Genomic DNA, 24,492 nt, shown 5'->3' with positions numbered 1-24,492 from the left:
GAGCAACAACCATGCCATCAGTAACAAATACACAAAAGATTTAAGGGGATTTCCTAGACATCAGCCCTCCAAGGTAAAATCTAATGTTAAAGTCGGCATGAAATGGAAGTGGTGATAGTCTTTTCTTCTCAATTCTGATGTATATCTGAGTGAAACTGCTTTTCGAATGAGAAAAATGTAGGGCGGGACTTGATTTTGTCCATGGGGAATTGATTGGATGGTTGTGGTTTGCTATTGGTCGATCTCATGTGAGTGACAGGTTGCCCCACCCTTACGCCAGTAAACACGTCATCAGAGAAGAGAAGAGATGTCATAAAAATAATGATGTGCACGAATAAATAATTTATAATAAATACTTCAATATTCCATAAAAAACAAAAATTGACTTTAACTACGAAATTCTCACTATTGACATTTGCATCAATAAACTCCTAATTACTGCTTATTAATAGTTAGTAAGGTAGTTAAGTTTACTTATTGGGTAGGATTATGGGATGCAGAATAAGGCATTAATATGTGCATTATAAGTACAGCAAATATCCTAGTAAAATGCATGCTAATAAGCAACTATTAATACTGAGAATTGGACCCTAAACTAAAGTGTTACCGAAATTGGATAGTTTACTAATCACATTTCTTCACATTCTCTTCCTTTTCTCCTTAGAAATGTCTCATGGCTCCAGGGTGAATGTATATGTCACTTATTCAGGTCAGTGTTGGACATTTATTGAAGTTTTTTTCAGTCTTTAAATAAGTAAATGTGTACTGCTGTGTGTGTTACTGGAAAACACAAACAAAGTGACTATACAGTGTAATGAACCAAGGTGAATGAACCAGTAATTCTTAGAGACCAGCAAGTTGTACGTGTCTGGGAATTAATCAAGTTGGCAAGTGCCTCCATTTACATAATCGCGAAAAATCATGTGACAACAGAACTGTCAACTGGCCGCCAAATCACAGATGAGAGCAGCTGGTCTTCCCCTCTGATCTCTCATCAGCTGTATGTGCCAATTAGTTTACATGAGTAACCACACACACCACAGCCAATGAATCCGGTTCAAACCGTAACGCACAAGCTGCCTATGATGACATGATTGTTTTCAATTGCAATAGTTGAGATAAAAAAGAATTGTATGAAGTGTTTTGGTAGTTTATTCTGAATGTGAAATTTACTGCTGTGCCAAGCTGAAGTTGATTAGGAGAACTGTGTGAAGAGTTTTGGAAAAGTGACTTAAGTATTAATAAATGGGTCAAAAGTAAAAGAAAAACTGTAAATGTATAACTGCACAATGTGACTGAATATTTCTATTCTGTAAGATAGATAGATAGATAGATAGATAGATAGATTAGAACGGTTAGTAAACGGTTGTCTCTTGTATGCTGCCCCCTAGTGAACATTACTATTACTACACTGAATAAATATTATCAATGTAATGAGGGATTTCGGGGTTCAAAACAGAAAGTAATAGTGTATTTGATCTCCCAGGGGAAAATTCTCATTACGTTCAAACCAGTGCACGTAAACAACATCTCTTAAACATTTCAAACACAAAAACAAACCTCTCCAATGACGGCCCTTTTGTTGAAATCTCAGTGACGTCTCTTCACTCATCCTCCTCCCCATGGTAAATCCCTGTGCTAAATCAATTTGAAAACATGCTTGTTCCCACTGAGCTTGTTTCCCTCGCATGTTTACGATGGCCAAACGTCAAGTTTGAGAATGTGACTGGTTTGTTATGGCTCACAATCAAGTTTATTTGTACTGCTTGGATGGACAGTTAGCGGTCATGTTTGTTTTACGGGGCTTCTGTTTCTGTTCTGTTACTATTACCCATCAGCCAGTGCATCTATGCTATACACTTATGTTTGGATCTGTGTGTGGGAATGGCAGTCTGCTTGAGCGGTTGTGTTTGGGTGTGACTGCAGGGGAACAATGCATGTATATTTCCAGAAATGAATGAAGACAAAGACATGAGACTGTGTGATAGTGGATCAAATAGCTGATGGTTATAAAAGATGAATGAATGTTGGTGTATGAACACAGACACCGACTGCCTTGTTTCATCCTGTCATTTCATCATCATCACATGACTCATTGTTATATTCCCATCCTGTCACTGAACTGGATTGATCTGGCAGGTACCGGTTACATTCTCCAAGTTTATTAGGCTTTAACTTTTAATTTAGTTGATTAGCAGTATAATCCACGTGGTTTGCCAGTTGTTGTTGTTGTTGTTGTTGTTTTCATTTTCAAAGTACACTATATGCCAAAAAAGTGTGTGTATATATATGTGTGTGTGTAACTGAGGCCAGCTATAGTTGCTGTGCGAGTAAACCTTACTTCTCTGATATCAAGAGATGCTCTGGCGCCTGATGCTAGAAGCCTTTAGCCTCCTTGTTAGAGCATCTGACTACCACGCCGGAAATCCAAGTTTGTGGCCCGCACAGAGCGGGGCGAGTAAGACCTGGGTGAGGGGTTACATATATATGTTATATATATAAGGAGAAATGTTTTAAATGGTTGCATAGTACTTTCATGTTTAATGAGTTTAATTATATTTTAATATAATTAATATGATTTTTTTCTAGTGATCAAGTATGTTTACAAGCTGTTTAATTCATAACATTTAATTTACATTAAAAATGAATTAAAACTAAATCCAAAAAAATGATCACATGATGGAACCCCTAAAAGGTTCTTTATGAAGCATCTGATAGAACCCTTTAAGGTACTGTATAGAACCATTTCTTTTTTTGTGATTAACATGATTTTTTTTTTTTGGATACAATATTGCCAAAATATCAATAAGGTGCCAGTAATAGAATAGTCATAAAAATAAATCAATATTATTATTAAATAAAATAGTGTAAAATAAACATTCAACAAGATACTATTAGGGGTGTCAGTTCAATCTTTTGATATAGAGGAGAAGAAACAGGTTTTTATGTACTGCCTGTTTCTTCATGCAAATGTGTCAATGAATTTGGTCAAATGTCACTTCCTGTCAGTCTCACATAGATTGTTAAGGTGGAATATCTGTTGCTTCTGTAAACAACATGTTTCATGTTTTATGTTTGATGTCAAAACAGAAATTTAAGAAACTCATAATTGTTGAATTTACTATACACAGAGCAGAATCAAAATAAAGATCATAGCAGCTAAATACTGGTCTTTTTTCAAGACAGTATATATATATATATATATATGCGGCTCTCTGAAATGCTGTCTTCTCACATATAAAATAATGTCAACAATATCAATATTTTATGGTCCTTTATTAATACAGTGCAATCAGCTGGTTATTAGCACAAAATAAACACTTCAGGGTGATAAAAAAAAAAGAGTAATCACCCTGCTTGGGGTGATTTTATTATTGTTTTGTAATAATGACTGCACATTATGCCTTACAATATGCATACTGAACATTTGTATTTATATAATTGTATATGTATTATAATGTATGTATTTCATATAATTTTTTTCATATGTAAAACATACATTCTTATGAATCAATACATGTATTTTTTTTTTTTAAATGTCACTAAAATTATATATGCTTTGAAACATTGAGCAGTGAAAAACACATTAAAACTGTTAATTAAGATAATAATAAGAAAAATTTTTCTTTTTCAAGCATTAATATTTAGCCTCCAAAACACTTTTATCAGTATTAAGCAGGGTTTTCCTCATAGTCCAGATTGTGACATAAGGATTTAGGATGCTCTGAGATGACCTATGATTTTCACTCAGCCAAGACACCTCTTCCTGTCTATTGGTTTGTTGACAGGATGTCATGTGACTTTCAAATCCGGCCAAAAAGAGCTCTGCTTTATATTCTCCCAAAAGACTACGTGTCATCAACGGAGGCCCAGACACCTTTACACTCAGAGCGCTACCTTTAGAAATGTGTCTATCTGCCCTTCCTGTCACACGGCGACGACTAAAGGACCAAAGCACAACCCACGACTCTTCCTGTGATCTTTTCACTTGTCACTTTTCTGTTTCATAAGAATATTACTTGGCTTCTGTAGTGGAGAAAGACATATATGAGCAGGTTTTTGTGTTCAGGTAGAATTATTCTGCAATATCAAGCTAAATATCATTTCATGCTTCTTTGGTTGGTGCAGGTGCAGGTGCAGTGCATGGTTGCCCTTTTGGCTCGATATCGGCTCCTTTTGGGAACTGGATATGGAGGTGGCCCAGCTGCACGAAAGACTTCATTACTGTTAATGTTGCTTTTCTCAAGGCATTGTGGGAAACTTGATCCCTGAGTCCATTGTTAAACAGGAGGGATGGGGCTCATCTTTACTGACTCCACTCTTCTGTCTTTCTCCCCTTTTTAGACTTTCTACTTTTTTAATTAATTTGCTCTTTTGGGCTGCCACAATGGATGGCTAAAGTGTCATGTGATCCACCTGACCCAATGAAATTACACGACTCCTTTGGCTGGGTATCTCTCAGACTTCAACAACCTCAGTGACTAGAAAAAATACCAAAAATGATAATATATATTTACACAGCCAACTCCCTGGGGCATTTTCCTAGGGAAATTACTGTCAATTGGAAAGTGCTTGTTGTTCCTGTGAACATTCAGATAAATTCAGAGTTGGCATGCTGACAGTATAACATGCCTGTGAATGTTTTTAATTCTACTGTGATAAGTACTCTGGGTCAAAGGACTTTACACAGGAAGTGTTGGAATTCTTTTGGAGGCGTGTCGATGCTGACAGGCAAGGACACAGGCCTCAGATTGTGGGATCGGGGGGTTATCCGGTAGGCCTTTTCAGCTTTTTCCTCTGTGATGAAACTCGGAATTGTAACATTTATGCAACAACTGTCCAAACATTGAACCTTTATAGCAAAATCCACTAACTGCGCCACGTGTTCATGCAGTCAGTGTGATCCTGTTACCTAAGCAATGACAGCTGAGCTAATCGCAGATTTTTAGTGGGCTAGGAGGATAAAAGACAGGTGACTGAAGCCCCCCTAATTAGGGTCTAGAACCACCTATGGTTTATACAGCTACCTAAGAAGACAAAATGTGCAGTAATGAGGGTTAATTTGACCTCCACTGAGATAAAGAAATCTGCAAACTCTTCTGAAAGCAGTTCATATGACAGCACTTGAGTCCATTAAACATTAAATATGATTTTTTTTTTTTTTGTTTTGTTTACATAGCTATTATGAAAATAACATAACTATGCATGAATAAGTAAATATTTTTTCCTGCTTAGTCTTAGGGACAAAAAGAAGTGCTTTAGATCAATTCAAATTCATCCGAAAAGCATTTGCGTATTTTTTTGCATGCCTCCAAATAATTTGCCCGCTTTGTATTTGCATGCATTCAATCTTAAACATAATCTTACTTATTAATCTCTCTCATTATTACAATTATCCATAACAGGTTGTTGATGTTAAAGTCTCGAGATAATATATGTTTTTGTGTGAGCTTTTAAAAACTTCTATAAAAAAAATTACGGTAAAATTCTGCGAATGCTTCTTTTTTCAAAGAATTAGGAGATTCGTACTTTTTGCTGATAAAAAAAAAAAATTACTGCACAAGTAGGCCTATGCATTTTTACTCTACGTAAAGCCTTTTAAAATATTTCATCGTATACGTAAATGTAACAAAGTTAACAAATTAACTTTAAAATTAAATTTTTTTAATTGTAGAATTTTTATATTATTATTATTATTTTTTTTTATTTGCAGTGTATCTTGTACACGCGCTGTAATGAATGACTACGCAACATTCCCTGACCGTGCGCCCCTCCCTGCTGCCGCTGAGCTCACGGCGCATGCGCAGAGCGCTGTCAGGGCACGGCACACACACAGCGACAGTATGGCGGCGGGCTGCTGCTGGAGGGATGCTGGTGTCGCCGCTGCCTTCACAATGTGAACGGAATATCGTCTGCCAGCGGAAAGACTACAGTCACCCCCGAGGCCTGTCGCCGTGATCTCGATAAGATGACCAGGCTCGCCGATTACTTCGTGGTAGTCGGCTACGATCTCGATAAGAGAGGTAAGAGAGAGACACACAGCAAGCGATTCTTCCTCCTCCTCCTCTTCCCCTCCTCCTCCTCCTCCTGATCTGTTAGATTGGAGTGTATTAGTCGCGGTTTATTCACGGTAAACACAGCAGAAGGCGGAGGGAGAGGGACGCAGTCCCGACACAGCTGATTCCGGCCTGGGATGGGCGAGTTACTATCAGCCGCGGATGTCCCAGGCCTCTGGATCTTTACTCCCGAACTCAAAAGCCGAACCCGACCGAAGTTGCACGAAGACTGGACTGTCTATATGCCCTTTTACACGATTCATGATAAGAAGTTTGCCAGCGGGTACTATTTTGTTGTTTTGCCAGGGTGTGACTGTTCTAACAGGGATTTAACTGCGTAACCTTTGCCACTTGTGTTTGTCAAGTAACAGCCTGTTATATTATCCAGTATGCGTCTGTAGAGTTAAATAGAAATGCAAAAGCTGCTCCAGTTCATCCCTAAGACATGTCAACAAACATCAACAACATGGAGCATGGCACAGACGCTTTTGGTTGTGTCTAAACCTAATAGGTTGCCTACCTAGACAGCATGCTTGGTCACCTGTGATACACAAAATGCTGTCTTGTTAGGCAACAAACTAGGTTTTGAGACAGCCTTAGTTTTAGTACTGTTTCAGCTTGCATGATTCTGCATTATTAAAGGAATAGTTCCTCTTAAAAGTGAAAAATGTGTCAGGATTTTGTCCTTCTGAATTTGAACAGCATTAATAGTTTTACAAATATCAAAAGGAGACATTTAAAAGAATGTCCTGGTTGGTCTAAGCGATGGCAATGAATTGTGACTGAAAATGTCAAGAATCCAAAAAGAAGTAAACTCACAATAAAAGCATCATAAAAGTGGTCCATATTATTTGTGGGCCATATTGCGATAAGTTGTACTATAACTTTGCATGAGGAAAAGACCCAGATTATTTATTTCTTTTTGCATCCTTTGACATGACATCTTGAAGTCACAATCCATTGTGAAAGAGTCACCAGGACGTTTTGCAAAATTTCTTCTTTTGTGTTCCACAGAAGAAAGACAGTCAAATGGTTTTGAAACAACATGAGATAACGACATATTTTCAAAATATCTTCTTTGGGTTCCTCAGAAAAAAGAAAGTCATACATACTTATTTTAATTTGAATGAATATAGTGAGTTTTGAGTATCTGTGAAATCTTCTGTCATTAGTGTGTTTTGTTATCGGTAGTTTGAGTGTTTTGGTTAGTGTCCTAGATTCGTGCCATATAATGGTCCCGGTGAGCATGCATAATTTACCAACCCTCATCCGAAGAAAGCAAGTTGCTGGAAACTCGCATCAAACCTTTGAAACCGTTATTTAGAGAGCTGCCTCTGTGCATGTCTTGTTCCTTATTTATGAGGCACACACACACAAAAAACATGTTGAGTCCCCTTTTTAACGACAATATCAGGGGCTCGCGAGACGAATATGCATGTTAAATTGCATGCTGTGTGCAGTGGTCCGCTTCAAGATTTGTTCGGCGCAGAAAGGTCTTTGGTTTTTGCTACTTGTGAGATGCAGCTATTCGCATGTGGCCGTACGCTTAGTCTGGCAGGATGTTGAAAGGCTGCACGCTCTGCATAATGTCTTCCTTTCCTGTTTCTAGTCTGCTGCTGCGTTTCAGCATCTGCTAAGCAGACCTTCACGTTACAGTAAAGGTGTGTGGAGAGAAAAAAACTGAGCTCTCCTGAAGTCAGGCATTTGCTCTTTTTATGTCCAATGATATCCAAGAATAAATCCAAATACAAATCCGAATACACATGAAATACTAAAAATAACATTAAAGTAGAGCAGCAATTGTTCATATGTAGCATGCAATGCAACATAGCAAACTAAATCAGGTGGAATGGTCCTGATTGAGCTGTTTCATGGGCAGACCTGTGACGTTATAATGCTGTACTGTCATGGAAGTGGTTTGACATCACATTCAAGAGTCAGATCTGTAAGGACTCGGCGAGTGAAAGTGTTGCCACATGTTTCCCATCTGTTGACACTTGACATTGTCTCACAAGTTAAGTTATTTTTAAATATGTAAAACAAAGCTTAGCAGTTAGCAGACATGCTCTTACAAGTTGAGCCTTGGTGCTCATGAGGGAAATTTGAGTTTGAACCTCGCTTGCAATAACATCTGATCCTGTTTCTGCTTTTTTCCTCACAACTTCCTGTCTTTTGTTTGTTGTACCCATATAAAAAGTGGAAAGAAGTAAGCTTAAACGGATTGTTCAACCAAAAATCACTCCTAACATGTATGACTTTTCTTCTGCAGATATTTTGAAAAAAGTGTTTTTGTTTTGGTCCATGCAATTATCAAAGTCAATGGGGTCCGAAACAACCCCATTGGAACCCATTGACTTTCATTGTATTCAAATGGTTTTGAAACAATTAGGTTGTAAAAGATGACAGAATTTAAATTTTTGGCAAAAGTACATTTTTTAAAATATCTTTGTTCCGCCGAAAAAAGTAAGTCATATAGGTTTGGAACAACCCTGTAATTTTATGTTCGCTCAAGAGTTTTGGAGTGAATTTTGGGTGAACTATCCATTTAAGTCCTGTTATATTTACCTGACACATGTCTCTGAGAGGTATCACATCTCTGAAACCATGTAGTGAATGTGAACCTGGACATGTTTCAAGGGATTTTTATGAAGTGCTGTTGAAGTGGTGCCTACTTAACACCCAGAGGGCTGGCGCTCTTAAACGAGATAACCTCGCTCAGTGTTTTGTTTACCAGTGCAGAACATGTCCAACTGACCCAGGGGCCATGTCCCCGTCTCGGGCCCTTTGCCTTAGTCTCCATCAGTCATATAGCCCACAGTATCAAGTTTCTTCTATCCCTAAATCGCCATTCTTGAGCCAGAATGACTGCATCATTTGGAGGGCAGTGAGCTGACAGGGTGGAGTCGCCCAACGTCTGTTGTGAAACTGTGCAACGCCACTCGTCTGCTTGATATCCAGGCCCTGCGAGGAGAACGGCGGTGAATAGGATTCTCTGGACGAGGGGCTTTCTGTTTAAAAACAGGAAATGGGAGTTGAGGCTCTAGGGAGAAGACATGATTGAGTGAGAATCCAGATTGTCCATGGCTTGCAGAGTGAGAAAATGGAGGTCCAGAGTTTGGGGTGGGCTTCACTAGAAGTGGACATCCATGAAAATGTCTTTTGGGGTTCGGCGTACAGCCCCCCCTTCCTCTCCCCCCTCTCACGGCCCTCTTTCTATTGCTCTCTCTTGTCGCTTTTTCTTGGGAGGAGCCCGGCTGAAAACAGAGAGGCCCTAAACAAAAGAGGAGAGCGTTTGTTCTGTTGCACACTCATTGTGAGAGTTGTCTCTGGCTCTGCCAGTCTATTTTCTTGTTTAACCCCTGCGTGCTGTTGAGAATATATGTTAAAAATGATTGTCTGCAGTATGATGAGCTACATTTTTAACTTATAACCAGTCATGTAAAATAATTCTATGTAAAACTTGATTATTAAATTTTGTAAAAAATGACCTTGTAAAACTTGCTGCCTCGAAACAAGGGTGTTTTGAGTGGATGTCCAGTACTCTGGTTCTTGAATCAAAACTCTCATCACAACTAGTTTATTACGATTCCAGGACGAATGACTCGATTCAATTTAGCGAATCAAGCACATACAGCTTACTTAAAGGGTTAGTTCACCCAAAAATGAAAATTCTGTCATCATTTACTCACCCTAGAGTTGTTCCAAACCTGTATGAATTTCTCTCTTCTGCTGAACACAAAAGAAGATATTTTGAAGAATATGGGTAACCAAACAGTTGATGGGCCCCAGTGACTTCCAAAGTGATGGGGCCCATCAGCTAAGTGTTCGGAGTGCCTTTTAGTGCATTTCAGTGTGGTTGCTATGGTGTTCTGTGTGGTTTTATGGAATACTACAGCATTTATTATATATGATTTATCCATGCACGTCATTAGTTTTTTTTAAATTCATGTGCCCTGGTAATCTTAAATCAAAATAACTTCCCTACTTGCAACGACATCTCTCTTCTCTGATAATGTGTTTACTGGCGAGAGGGCGGGGCAACCTGTCGCTCACATGAAACGTGTATTTATAGGAACGTGTCTTTATAGGAAGCGCGCGTCTGACTGTTTCTATGGGAACTGGAGATTCTAACAGCAGCTGCAGTGACGCGATGACTTTACCAATTGGTGATTGGCTCTTACTTTGAAGGTGGGACTTATTCCACCATATTGCGCATTGCACTTTCTCCCATTCATAATAATATGAGTGCACCGTCTTCCTATATATAAAGTCTTTGGAGTAACAAGCCAAAATGTGATACTTAAAAAAAAAAAAAGTTGGTCAAAAGGGGTGGCTTACCAACAGTGGCCCACTTTCAACAAATCTGCTCTCTGTCAGCCTTAGATAAATGCACTGACTCAGCCGGACGTCTAGAAATATTCACCAATAGAGTACAGATTCTTATTCATGAGGAAGAATAAGGCAGAAGGGGGCCATGGCGTGATACGCCGTCCGCTCTGTGTTACCATGACTCCCCAATTCTGGTCATCTGGCTTGACTATAAACGGCTCTGTGCCAAGGAAAGGGTGGCAGGGCCGTAGATACAGAAGCCCGGTCCCCATGCCTGCAGCGTATGGCCGCAAAGCTCCGACGGCCAGCTGGTGGATGAATACTTCTCATTCATGTGGCAGCCGAGGGGCTAGAGGGCAATGGAGATTGCCCTCATTCTGAGAGACACGGGGGCTCAGTACACACACAAACACACACTCATTTTCCATCTCTTTTTGTCTTTAAAAGAGTTTGCACTGTAGGCATTTAGTTGTATGCATATGCACAGTAACATACTGTGTAGACAAAATCTAGTAAATACATTTGAAACTCCTAGGGGTTAAGTTTCATTATGAATGTGGTTAACTCACATGATACAGTGTTGGGCTGCTGTCCCAGGGCCCGTGTAATGGAACTGTCACATGCCTCATTGGGCCAGTACTGCATTGTCATCTTATATTCGTTGATCTTGTACATGTGCATTTCTATGCCGTGCAGTCCCAAACATTTGGTTTGGTGTGACGCATTGGATATTGTTGCAATTTAAAACTTATGTAGCTGGCCATCGTAGATGAGGTTTTGTCGAAATTGTGAGAGGGACTTGTGATCGTCTTGGAAGCATGACTGCATGTTGGAAGCATGTTTTTTGAACTCTCTATTCAAGTATCCTACAAGAACTTACTGTTCAACTTTGGGTTTTTCTTTACACGCATACACAGACACAAAATAATTAGATCTGGTAATGGAACACAGTAAGCAGTGACTAGTTAATAGCTGTTTGTATGCTTCATATCCAGAGGTCTTGTGGGTCAATAAGCAGTCTCTACTGGAGGGACGTGGAGGTCAGGGCGGGAAGGGGGAGCAAGCTCTCCGTGGCTACAAACCTTTCATGGTCTTCCCTGGTATTTTGGGAATGTGGCCCTCTCCTCCTCCCAAACCCCTCGGGTGGAGACTGAAAATCTTCTTCTTCACATGCCTATGGGGTTGCGGGAAGTAATTCTTCTAAATCCTCTTTTTTTCATTGCTGACCCACTGGATTATATTTAGGGGTCTTTGGCATTGTGGCTGTTGGGATTCAGACACGGAGGAGTGAATTATAGTCTGGCGTCCCACTCTTCCTGTCTTAATCTTGGTTTCAGCTGCCGCTCACCCATTGGTAGAGAGTGCAGTGAAGCTGATTGGTCCATAGCTGAAAATAAAAAGTATCCATTTGCAGAAAAACGGATCTGATTGGTTGGCTTGGTGTAAGTGAAGCTCAATGCTCTGGTGTGGTTAGTAGGATTTTTTTGGGGGGTTTCCCTTCTTCAGAGGTCGTTTTGTTTCATCAGCTTTCAGGCTATAATTTTTGTAAAAACTTTGTATTCATTCATTCACTCATTTATTCATTTGTTGATTTATATGTTTAAAAATAAAACTAATAATATTCATAATTATTATTAATAATAAAATATTTTTAATAATAAAATAATACATGTATTAATAGTAAATAAATAAATATTATGAATTAATGCAAAATTATTGATTTTTTTTTCTTCCATATTGTAGTTATTTTTTTCTTTGTGTTTGATTTGAACCGCTTTTTTTTTTACTCACATCAGCGAGGGTTAGACTATAATTTTTGTAATTCGATTTAAGCCATTATGTGGCAGTTTATTATAAACTCCACTGCTTTATTTGCTTCCCTAAGTCAGTTTCTCCAAACCTTTCATTGGGCGCTTGGCTTGTTAATTTTTTTTTTCTCAGTTTTTGAGTCCGTTGTTATTGTTTTGCCATTATTACACATTTCTGAGTCATCTAACATAGACATGAATCATTTATACAGAAAGAGAGGCAGTACTCTTGAGTGTTAGGTTAAAAGCATGAGAAGCTTTAAGCCTCACGGATAGAGGCAATGACAAAATAACCTTACAAAGTCAATGTCAGTTGAAAAAAAGACATTGTTTAATCTGTGATGTTTTTAACGATATCATCTGTGTCCTGCTGTCAATTGAAATGCCATGTTTACAGTACTGCACTTACAATGGAAGTCTATGGGTCGAGACGTTTCAAAGCAGAAATGTGAAGCTACACAGTCAAGACGAGTTGAAAAATTCAATATTTTTTCTGTCATTGTAATTCAAAACTTTGCGTTGTCACACTAGCCTCAGCTGATCAAGTGTAATGTTTTGTGGCTAAAATTTTAAAACAGTGTGTGTGTTATGCAATACCTTGCCGCAGAGACTTTCATTCTAAGTGCAAAACTGACTGGCATGTTAAAATTGTTTCTTGTCCTAATTGACAGCATGCCATAGATGCTTTCTCACAGAATGTGTTGTTGCCTTGTGGGAGGATGGTGAGACGTCAGACGTCTACTTTTAACTGTTGGTACTTTTTCTATGTGTATTCCCTGAATTCCCTGTGCTAATAATCTCTTCACTCAATCTAAACACTGGTCACAGCCTCATGTCTTCTGGCTGCCTCTTTCCTGGCCTTGCCGGAGAAAAACTAACTAACCCTGATGCTAATTCCACTACTACTTTCCATATGATTTCCAAACCTTTTTGGAAGGCTTGGAATTTCTGCTGAGGTGGAATGCCTATCCAATGACGTCAGCATTATGTAAGCAAAAGGAGTCCAAGTGCGTTTCTTTAGTTTGCTTTTCGCATTTCATGCAGGATATCAGTCACACACTGAGCTTTAGTCCTTTTCAATGTTTAATTATTGATACAACTAGGTGTACAAGGTACCTAAAACGTACCTTCTTATCTCTTAGTAGATATTAGCCGGAGGTTAGTTAAATATATTAAAGTGTGTGAGAGAGAATGGGTGTCTGTGTTTATCTAGTTTCATGAAGAGATTAGTTGTAAAATGTGTGCGTATCCTTGTTAGGGCTTGGCTAATAGAAGTTCTGAAAATTTGTTAGCATTTGATGATATTTAAAATATTGTTAATTGTTATTTCTTTATTTATCTATCATTTTGAGCAAACAGCTGTTGTTGTGAAGTACATTTAGAATACTTGATAAGGTAAAACACAGTAAAAACCTTGTTAAAATAATACATGTTTGTTTTCCCACACTATTTTTCATGATTAAACATAAGGAAGAGTGATATTTAATAGGGGTGTGACGATCTCATGCCACAAGATCTTGCGAGATTAAAATGTGACAAGATTTCTCGTCGAGGTGAAAAGCTGTCTTGCGATATTGCCATGACGGGAGTGTGAGGGTGAAATTAGGATAAAATATGCCACCACTACGCCTCCACTGTCATTTTGCTTTTTATAGAAATAAAAACCATTTAATTCAGTTGGATAACGGTCGCTTCAATCCCATCCAGCACGAGCTGCAGAGTCGTACATAGTGCAGCAGGAATCAGAGTTCACTGATCACGTGACGAGAGTAAGTGACGAGATGGCTGACAAGACCATGGCGGAGGATTCATTGCACAACAGAGCCTAAGCGTCCGAAAGATGTTCTCTCTTGTAGAATACACGCTCAGCACCACCGCTCACTATTCACAGAGTACACACGATCACAAAATCGAAAGCGAAAGTAAAATGCGAGCGCTCATTGAAACACGATCCCATTCAGAAGCTGCTCCCTGATGCATGCAAATATCTTTCAATATGAAAACTATCTTAAGCTGGGCTGTGTAGTTGTAACCATATCTTAGCTCTGTATCGTTCTTGAAGAAAAATTTGGTCTCTGTTTGCACATTGAATATTGAGAGAGTTGATTATGGTTGAACTTAAGACTAAGAGAGAGCTGTGTTGTTCGTTTTTATTTATACTGTTTTTATTTTTTGTGATCAATTTGTGGAAAGGAGTTCAGTTAGGAGGTCAAAAGTTGGAGAAGCTCATTAATCATGTACAGATCTGAGGTCTGAAGAGACTCGAAGAGATATGAAGTCATAGAGGAGAGAAGCCAGTCAGTTGAGGTTGTGGCAAAACCTTTTACAGTGCTTGAGTATTGCTGTCTTTTACTGCATATGATAATTCATACTCAGAAAATAGAACTAAAATGACATTCATTACAAGATGATTAGTTAAAACATTTCAAATGCACCTGCAGACTTTTTCTAGTCAGCTTTAAAGAAAATGCTGGTTTTAATGTTAGATTTAGGAAGTATATATATATATAATATATTAGTGGTTCAACGGATCACGAAACTCACGGTTCGGATCATATCACGGTTATTAAGTCACGGATTGGATCATTTTTTGGATCAGCAAAAAAAAAAAAAAAAATTAGGGGATAACTTTGCATTTATTTGCATTTGCACTTTAACTACTCCGATACCACAGCAGAAACTACTAGCTTAACTAATACATTATTAAAGGCAAGTGAACAGACTGTAAAAAGAACAAATACTGTACACCAATTACAAGCATAGCAAACATAAAGTTACAAATAAAGTATAAGGTCTAACTGTAGTATTAATTTTCGTGTACAGAAATGTAATAATTAAATGTAAAATGACACTGTTCACTGTATAAATTTAATATAGATTAGTGTTTGTTAAAGCTGTGTTGTGTTGTTTGATTTACACAACAGACAACAGCAGGTATTTATAGGTTGCTGTCACTTTAAGAGTAAGACCCCACGCACACACACATCTGATAGATACACATCCGAATTCTCACCTCGTTCAATTAAGACATAACTGTATGCGTTTACGAGAATACTTGCCGAGAGGGGTATTTTGACTGACATAATGTGTGTATGTGTCCATCCAAGTGCATTGAGGATGCGAAAGAGAAATCAATTTGGAGTTTGCGAGCTATCTGAAACGCGCCTCTCTCTCTGTGTGTGCGCACGAGCCTTGTATGTATGTGCGTCTGTGTGCACCGATAACAGCGTGGCGTGCGATACCGAATTAAATCCTCTTTTGCCTCTTCTAGCGCTGGAATGGTTTTATATCTATTTAACGTGTAAACTAGCAAGACAAAACACGAGCAAATGATAACCTTTCTCTCTATTGCAGTTAAACTTGCAATTGTTCCACGAATCACATGCGTCCCGAACCGTGGGGCTTGGTCCGTACGGATCACGGATCAACAACGATCCGTTTAACCACTAATATATATAAATATAAATACATATATATAATGATGATAAGAATTCAATAATATATATTTTCAGGTACAAATTTATAAATCTATAAATATAAATTTCATTTATATGCACCAATTTAACAACAAAAAGCAATATTTACCAACAAATATTTTTGTTAGAACAACTTCAAAAAAGAAATGCCACACTTGATCACTGAATCAGTTTGAATCAGCTTGTAGAGAATAATGTTTTAATACTTCTGAATGCGCTCATAATCGTCTGTCACATAACAGTGAGTGGGGCATGAAACTAATCTAATATTGTGGCCTTTTGGAAACTTAACAGCCAAATAAAAAGCTCATTAAAATCATTGCAATGTTTCCCTCCCAGCCCTAATCCTTGTTAATGCAGCAGTTAAGGCCTCTGTGTCAGTGTGTGTAAGAGTGTTTATCCGTAATCTAAATAAAACTCGATTTATGTCTCATGCTGTGACAGTAGTTTGTCTTTGAAGTCCATAAGCTCTTTAAGAGTTTTTGGAAAGACCAGTACTTGTCCACTGAAAACCAAAGTGCCCGACCTAAAATATCAAAACCGCAGGTCTTTGCATAGAACACAGACAAGAGGAGCACCACGGTTTCACACATCACTGACGTCATTGTGGCTGAGCAAACAAATCTAAATTGTTGGTGTTCATAAAACTGTGCTTAAGATTTTTTTTTTTAATTTTGAATGACACAAAAAGCCACGTTGTATTTCTAGAAGTAATGAGGTGTTGTTTTGTTGTTCAAAACTAGTGCTCTCTCTAAAAAAAGTGTGGAAATCGTCTTGAGGCTCGAGTATTTCCTCTATTGAAAAAGCAGCCAGGGCTGAATGCGGTTGTGGGACGGGTGGTTGCTGGCGTGCAGGAAGGATGTGAGTTTGTTGAAGAGCTTTTCTGCACAGAAAGAAAAGAAAACTGCGCTCACGGTATCCCCGAGCAACAGCAGATTTTGGCAGATGCAATTCTCTCTGTGCAAGTCCACCCAGAGCGACCAAGGCCAAGAGTTTGGGTCTGAATTTGAACAAGGTGCCATTGAGCCATTTACTAACTAGTGGTTAATCTTGCATCAGAAATAGCATTTGTGTTTATTAGGGAGGCAACAATATCTGGCTGATGTCAACAAGCCAGTAATTAATATATTTTCTTTTGGCCGATAACTAGAATGAATATTCTGCTATTTTGTCTAAACAAATAAAAAATAAAGCATTAACAACGCTTTTTTTTTTAAAACAAACTTAAGGCCCCGATATACTCACGGCAATGTTGTTTAATATTCTTTAAGGGGTAAAACAAAGTTCAAAATACGTGAGCAGAGTTGTACTGTTAACGAACATCTGACACCGCCTACACCGCTGAGAGCGACGTTTAGATGAATATGTAAATATGTGCTGTGCATTTTCCTCTCAGGAACAAGATGAACACAACAAAAATGAGAAACAGCAAGCATTTTTTTATAGAAAGCATAAAAAAAGTATCTGATCATAACAACATGTGTATGTTAGCACAAGCTCTGCAAATTAGCACTCCAGTAAAGTCACGTCACGTTTATTTATGACTTTTTATTCAATAGATTGCTTAAAATCAAGCAGCTTTACAGTATCAGACATGAAAAACAGTGTCAGTGCCTCATTTCATCAGAAGCACAACTTCATTTTCTACTATAAAGCGGCTATCTAGTGTGTTCATGTTTTCACACGTGGAGATCTTTCCTCAACGAGCTCAAACAGACGAAATGAGTTCCACGTGAAAGAAGGCGGAGCCTTAGAACACACCTATTATGTTATTGTCATGAACCAATGGTGGTACGAAGGTGTTTTGCAGCTGGAGCGAACTTTTTCTGAGAGTTAGCTTTGGCAAGTCGTTTTGAACTCCCAAAATGAACACAAAACGAACTTCGTTTTGGCCTGTTTTTGTTCGAAATGTCACATCTGTTCATTCTTTGATTTCGCTTGAAGTGTATTGGGGCCTTTAATCTTTGCAGTCATTACTAAATATAAAAAGAATGAATTCTGAAGGATCATGTGATGTGAAAATTCACAGAAATAGAAAACACTTATTTTAAATATTACTGTTTTTACTGTATTTTTGATTAAACGCATGTTACCTTAGTGAGCATAAGAGACTTCTTTCGAAAACATCTGACCAATTCCAAATTTTTGAACAGTAGTGGATGATAAAATGCATGTATATACTTTGCAGTTCAAATGTCATGGATTTGACAGGTTAGACTGTTTTAAAACTTATCTTTCATTATTATTTATATTTAGCATTTAGTCTGTCCATTTTGAACAGACCCATGACCCATTTTGGGCCACGACCCACTAGTTGAGAACCACTCACATAGAGGGTGGTTGACAACTTCCTGCATCTACCCACCTAGCCTGTGCTGTACTCCCTGACACGCTTAACTGTGGCTTCTCAGGTCCTTGCAGCCATGGCGACGAACTGTTTTGACAACGTGGGGCGCAGGCCAAAGGAGCAGGCTGTGGTTTTCTAGGTTTTGATACTGTGCCAAATCTTTCTCGAAAATCCACGTTGAACTCTTAAAGAGACAGGTTTTACGATTAGACTGTTAATTCTTGAAAAACTGCCAGATAATGGTGAGACATTCTTTGAGAACTATATAATGCAGCCCAGTCTTTTCACTTTGCGAGCCTACATTCTTGTTTTTGCTGCTCCACCCACATGCGCTAACACACATTCGCAACCATGCTGCATGTCTGTCTCTTACACAAGCGTGATAGTGAATTCCTGTGGTGCACAGGCGCAGTTGCTTCAGAATGCGCTGTCTGTATGTTAAGGAAGTCTGTATTACTCATGGCTAACCACATACTTCAGTTGTCATCTCTGTGATTGATACATGTGTGGCACATTGATGGCATCCATGCATCAGTTTCCTCACTGAATTATCTGATGGAATCTTGTGATTTCTGTCCCACAGTGACTGCTGTATTGTCACTTGCCTTTGGTTTCACTTCACCTGCTTCAGTCAGACTAGCAGGTTGATGTGACTGTCTCGTGGCGTCTCTCTCAGATCCTTCATGAAGGAACGGGTGAAATTTCCCTATTAATAACCAGACACTCTTGTGAGTCATGGTAAAGCAGAAGTGCTTTGTACTTTGATCATTCAGGGTATATGTCAATCTTACTCCAAAAAAAGATATCTTTGCAACGTGTTGCATGTATATCTGCATGTTTTCTTAATTGCATAAATGAGATTTTAGAGCTTTGTAGTTGTGTGCCAGGATCATAGTTTACATAGTTTAGACCCATTGATTTGTTTGAACTTTCACCTATAAACAGATTTTAGCGGATTTAAAGGGATAGTTCACCCAGAAATGAAAATTATCCCATGATTTACTCACCCTCTACCATGTGTATATGACTATCTTCTTTCAGATGAACACAATCGGAGATATATTTAAAAATATCCTTGCTCCTCCAAGCTTTATAATGGTTGTAAAGGCCAAAAAAAACAAAACAATCCATCCATCATAAATAATCCATACGGCTCCAGGGGGTTAATAAAGGCCCTCTGAAGCGATGTGATGGGTTTTTGCATGAAAAGTATCAATTTTTAACACTTTTTTTTATTAATAACTATCTTCCAGCAGATGGGCGTACGCATCGATTTGCGGCGGAAGAGTAACCTCTGACCCGACTGCGGAAGCGCAGAGGATAGAGCAAAACAAAACACCGGTCAAAAATTAGAAGTCTAAAACAATAATTTTTAAAGAGAAATGTCGGAGCATTTCGATATAAGAGAAGAGGAGCTTGATTTTGTTGCCCAGCCCTATTTGTTTGAACTGCGAGAAATCTGGCCCCCCTTCACTACCGTTATAAAGCTTGGAAGAGCCCGGATATTTTTAAATATATCTCAGATTGTGTTCATCTGAAAGAAGATACACCTAGAATGGCTTGAGCAAGAATATTAATGGGATGATTTTCATTTTTGGGTAAACTATTCCTTTAAGTTCTTTCAAGGCCACATTAAATGACTAGGTGGTGTGGTGTAGTGGTTAAAGCCCAGGGCTGGTTCGATTTCTTGCAAAACGGGAGCCCACAAGTGAGGCACTTAACCCTAGGTTGCTCCGGGGGATTGGCCCTGTAATAAGTTTACAGTGCAACTCTGTGGCGATAATCACATGAAAGTTGCGGAAACAAATCCCAACAGTCATCACTGTTGTGTGCCGATAAATAATAATCAAAGGCACATTTAGCTTTTGGATCACATACACCTGAGCATTTCCTTCGTTCTAAACAAGCAAGCCTTGTCTGGGAAAGATTAATTGAAGTCTCATATGTCCAGATCCGTCTTGTGAGATTATCCGAGCACATTCCCCATGTCCACATACCATACGACCCCATTCATGAGCCAATATCTCAGGTGCAAGGTTTTTGGTAGTCTGGTCCCACAAATGAGGTGGATTGCATTGACAGACCATTGAGAAACCTTATACGACCTCCTTAAAATCCTGCTGACCCCATTTATCCTTTCGGATTTCAGAAGGTTCTCAGACTTGCATTGACTCTGGCTGGCTTTGGATTTGTTCTCAACTCACTTGTTTTGATTCCAAGCTTTTTGTTTTGTCCCTGGAGTCCAAAAATGAGGTCAGAGTTCTGCTTCGATTTGTCCAAAGCCTTGTGTGCAGCATTCCTAATTGTGCATGTATGTAAAATCTTGGGTTTAAATGTGCTAAATGTTTGTGTATGTCTTGATAACTTCTGTTTAGGTCTTTCACAACGTTCCCCTCAGGAATATTCTTGAAAAAACGCAAGCCTCTTTTGCCGACTCAGCTGTTATCTGGGAGCACCAGAGTTCTGGAATCTGAATGTTACGGAATGCTGGAATTCGGCATGAATTAATGTTGCAAGAACAGTGCCTGTTTGTGCTTGGACGTCTATTTTTCTCCTTCACTCATCTAGTCACTTTCACTCTCATTCTAAGATAGCAGAAAAGTAGGAGGGGTGGGAAAGAAAGCGAGTTTTAGATTTCCCAACACGCTGGAGGACTCAAATATCAGTTTGATGTTGGCACGCTGATTCTGGCTCAGATTCGTTGCTTGGCTGCATTTCTTGATTTTTTTTTTTTTTTTTTTGATTTTTTTATTATTTATTGTAAGAGAAAACAAAACTAATCCTGAGTCTGCACTCTCACCCTGCGGCAATAACATGTCATTTCCACTAAATGGGGGTAGAATATAGAGTGACCGCCTGGGGGCCTTGGCAGCAGGCCAGAACTGTATATGAATATCACCTGAAGTTGGTGCGTTTGCTCTGCACCGACTGTCTTAATCTTGATCCGTCCCAATCTCTGGAGACATACGGGAGAACTCCAGGCAAGTGCCATCCAAAGATAATTTTCACAAAAGGCTAATTTTGGCAGCGTACAGTGTTGTGAATAGGCTCTATTGTGGTGCCTGTGCTTTGGACACACTCCAGATAGACTCCAGGTATTATTTTGCCTTGTATCCACTCGAGCTGGATTGCATCTCTTACTGCTGTAGGCTAGAGTCTTTCCTTTTTAAACTACCAAAAAGTGGTTTCATCACCCTGTTGGTCTAGATTGTGAGGAAATAAATGGATGGTCCTGGAAAACCTGAAAGTATCAGAGGACATTCATTCATTCATTCATTCATTTACAATGTTAATCCTTAATCTTTAAAATATCTATGAAATGACAATTCAATTTATGTAATTCATTGGTCAGAATATGTAGGAACAGTATTTTTTGAATAGCAATTCTATATATTATTAATATTACTATTATTAATAATTTTACTATTTTCACCCTGTCTGGTGAGATCATAAAGTCATCTGCATCATTTGCGAGATGAGAGTATTTGAGTTTCTGTTGCTATTTGTTTCTAACCTTTAATGGCTAGTAGGTTGGCTTCTTTGTTTAGGGAGTGGTTAAAGTCCTATTCCATACTTGTTTGATGACACCCAGACTGCACGTATCAATCTTTAGTCAGTTTCCCACAATGCCTCATTGTTTATGGCTCACCTGGATCGCTCTCGAGTAAACATGACACTCTTCATGAGCCCAAGCTGAGGTAAGGAGGAGGGTGTGGCCGTTTACACCTCAGTTTATTATAGCACCATCAACCATGTGCAGCACATCACTCACTCAACTAGTGAGTCGCCTTTTTAAACGTGCAGGCTTACACACACATGAGGGTTTGGGGGAAATCCAATCTCTGGAAATGGTTAGGCTTTTTATTATTTAACAGTTTATGATTTTATGATTTAACGGTTAGGGTTATTTAACTGGTTAACGAACTTGTTAATTTAAAAGTTCTTCAAGAAGAATGTTTGAGAAGTTATAATCTTAATGTTTTTAAAATTATTTCATTTTTTAATTGTTATTTTAATATTATATTTTCCACACCTTCATGGAAAAGTAGTGGGAATACAAATTTTTTTATATAGTTTTACAAAGCCATTATAAAATGAACAAAAATAAAATAAAACAAAAAATTATTAATTTAATAAAAATGTTGACTATAAATAAATAAATAAATAAATAAATACACAACAACAACAATTATTGTCATTATTATTATTATTATTAATGTTTGTTAAAAATATTCTTCAGGAAGAGGATTTGAGAAGTTGATCATTTTAATATGTTAATTATTTTATTTTTAATTATTTAGTTATATTTTCCTCATTTTCATGGAAAATTGATGGGAATGCAATTTCAGTAAAGTTTAAAAAAAAAAGTCATGAAAATTTTAGGTTTGATTTGAAGAAAAAAAGTGCATATTTAGACCAAGTTTCCAGAATATTGTTCAAATAAGTGAGCCGCGTCCAAAGCACGAGACTCTGAGCTCAAATACAGTGTTCATTCTTAACCTTTGACCTTTGTCCTTTACTCAAAAGGAGGGCTTTTCTTGGATAAGGCTTTGGTTTGACACTTAAAGTCTTGTCCTGCTGGTCATCGTGCCGTCAACAGCACAGGGGCTGGGTCGCTAACTCATTTATTCTGGGTGAAGAGGGACAGCTGTCTAAATGAACTCAGCCTCAAATCCCATGATTCCTCTGTGCAATAAGAGCGCTCTCTAACTGACAAAGTCCCTGTGTTCAATCTCACAACACTTGCTTTTCACCAGACCTTCTACTGTAGCTCAGTTATGTGTATGTGTGTGTGTGTGGTTGCCACATATCTGATAAAATGTTCAAAGAGACGGATGAATTCCTGTGTGATGGTTTTCTGGAGTGCTGTCAGCATTGTACATTGGAACATCCAGCCCTGCAAGATGATTTAATTTGTGTGTGTGTGCATATGCACTTTCCGATTTGTGTATCGGGTCTTGGAAGACGTCCCAGTCATTGTTTGCTTTATGGTGGGTCTGTTCATGGTTTTGTTTAGCTGTTGAAAGCTCCAGACAGGTGCTGTTCCTCCTCTCCTCGCCTGTTGTGACATTTTCAGCTCTCACTTGCACTGTATCAGCCTGCTTCATACTTCAAAACGCTGAAGAGTTGTGGTTTTTTATTTTTATTTATTTATTTATGTTTTATATTTACAATATAACATGCTTTTTCTTATTTTATTTTTAGCCTGCATTCTTCAAAATTTTGAAATATTTAGTTTTTTTGTTTGTTTGTTTTCTTTTGGTTTGGTTTATTTTGTAATGTTTGTAGATTTTTTTTCTTTTTTTTTTATAGAAAATATTATGCTTTTTATTATTTTCTTTTTTACCTTCGAAGTTTTATTTTCAGCCTGCTTCTTTTTTAAAAATGCTGAAATTATTTTTTTTATTTTTATTTTTTAAAGTTTTATTTGGTTATTTTGTCATATTTGTATTTAGTTTTTATTTTATTATTTTATGTACTATATTGTGCTTTTTCTTGTTTTATTTTTTACTTTTCAACCCGCTTCATACTTTAGAACACTGAAATTTTTCATATGTGTAGATATATTTGAACATTTTAACATATATTTTAATATTTGAACATTTTATATTTTGTGTATAAAATTTTTTATTTTATTTTGTATTTTAAATTTTTTTCTTTTGCATTTTTATGCAAGATTATGAAAGCAGAGCCCACAAAACCACTTGAAAAATTAAGAAATCAAATCTGTTTTTTTTTTGTTTTGTTTTTTTTTAAACGACTAAATAAACCTAATAACAAATAAATCCTAAAACACGTAAAGTCACAAAGGCAAAAACATCATAAGGTTCTTGTTTATAGGTCAGGAAGTACTCATTATCAGCCTATTATGTCAATTTATGTTTTTTCCAGAGAGGGTTATGGGGTTATCATGCCATGTAAGCCGAGCTAAAGGCAGTCTCTTTCGAGTCAAATTTGCGGAGTTACATAAGCTACTTTCAGTCCTTATACATCTATTTATCTTTTGTTTCTCTTTCTTTTTGTATAGGAGGTAGTGAGGGTCAAGGCCGGATTCACCAGCGTTTCCCAGAGAAGGACTGGGAAGATAACCCCTTTCCTCAAGGCCTTGAGCTGGTAAGCCCATCACAAACAAACTCAGAGCATGTCCCGATATCTCAGAATTCACAGATTTGTCCAACAATATTGAATAATTCTGGGAGTGTTTTCATAGGATCTGATATGAAGAATGATATGAAGATTTTTGTGAAATCTCTTTCAGTTCTGTCAGCCCAGTGGATGGCAGCTGGTCCCAGAGAGAAAGCCTCCCTCTTTCTTTGTGTCAGTTCTTACAGACATCAACTCTGAGCGGCATTATTGCGCGTGCTTCACCTTCTGGGAGTCCGTGGATAACCCGCAGGTTTGTGCCGAGCACTTGCAGATGAACATAAGGAATGTGAGAGAGAAGGGAAGATAGAAATTATATAACAGGATGCAGT

At 38.0% G+C, this 24,492-nt stretch overlaps 1 protein-coding gene across 1 annotated transcript in view; it reads left to right on the top strand.

The window, feature by feature from the left end:
• The first annotated feature begins 5,792 nt into the window (after nucleotides 1-5,792).
• The window catches only part of sbf1 (SET binding factor 1), a 57,723-nt gene continuing 39,023 nt past the window's right edge, over nucleotides 5,793-24,492 (top strand). Inside the window, 3 exon segments of the mRNA XM_051890061.1 lie at nucleotides 5,793-6,023; nucleotides 24,045-24,130; nucleotides 24,276-24,413. Of these exon segments, the coding sequence (XP_051746021.1) occupies nucleotides 5,969-6,023; nucleotides 24,045-24,130; nucleotides 24,276-24,413 (279 nt within the window). The 5' untranslated portion in view covers nucleotides 5,793-5,968.

This window comes from Ctenopharyngodon idella, chromosome 4 (genome assembly GCF_019924925.1).
Source record: "Ctenopharyngodon idella isolate HZGC_01 chromosome 4, HZGC01, whole genome shotgun sequence".
Taxonomy (NCBI): Eukaryota; Metazoa; Chordata; class Actinopteri; order Cypriniformes; family Xenocyprididae; genus Ctenopharyngodon; species Ctenopharyngodon idella.
The sequence above is the reverse complement of the archived record's forward strand: the minus strand, read 5'-3'. Positions and strand labels throughout refer to the sequence as shown.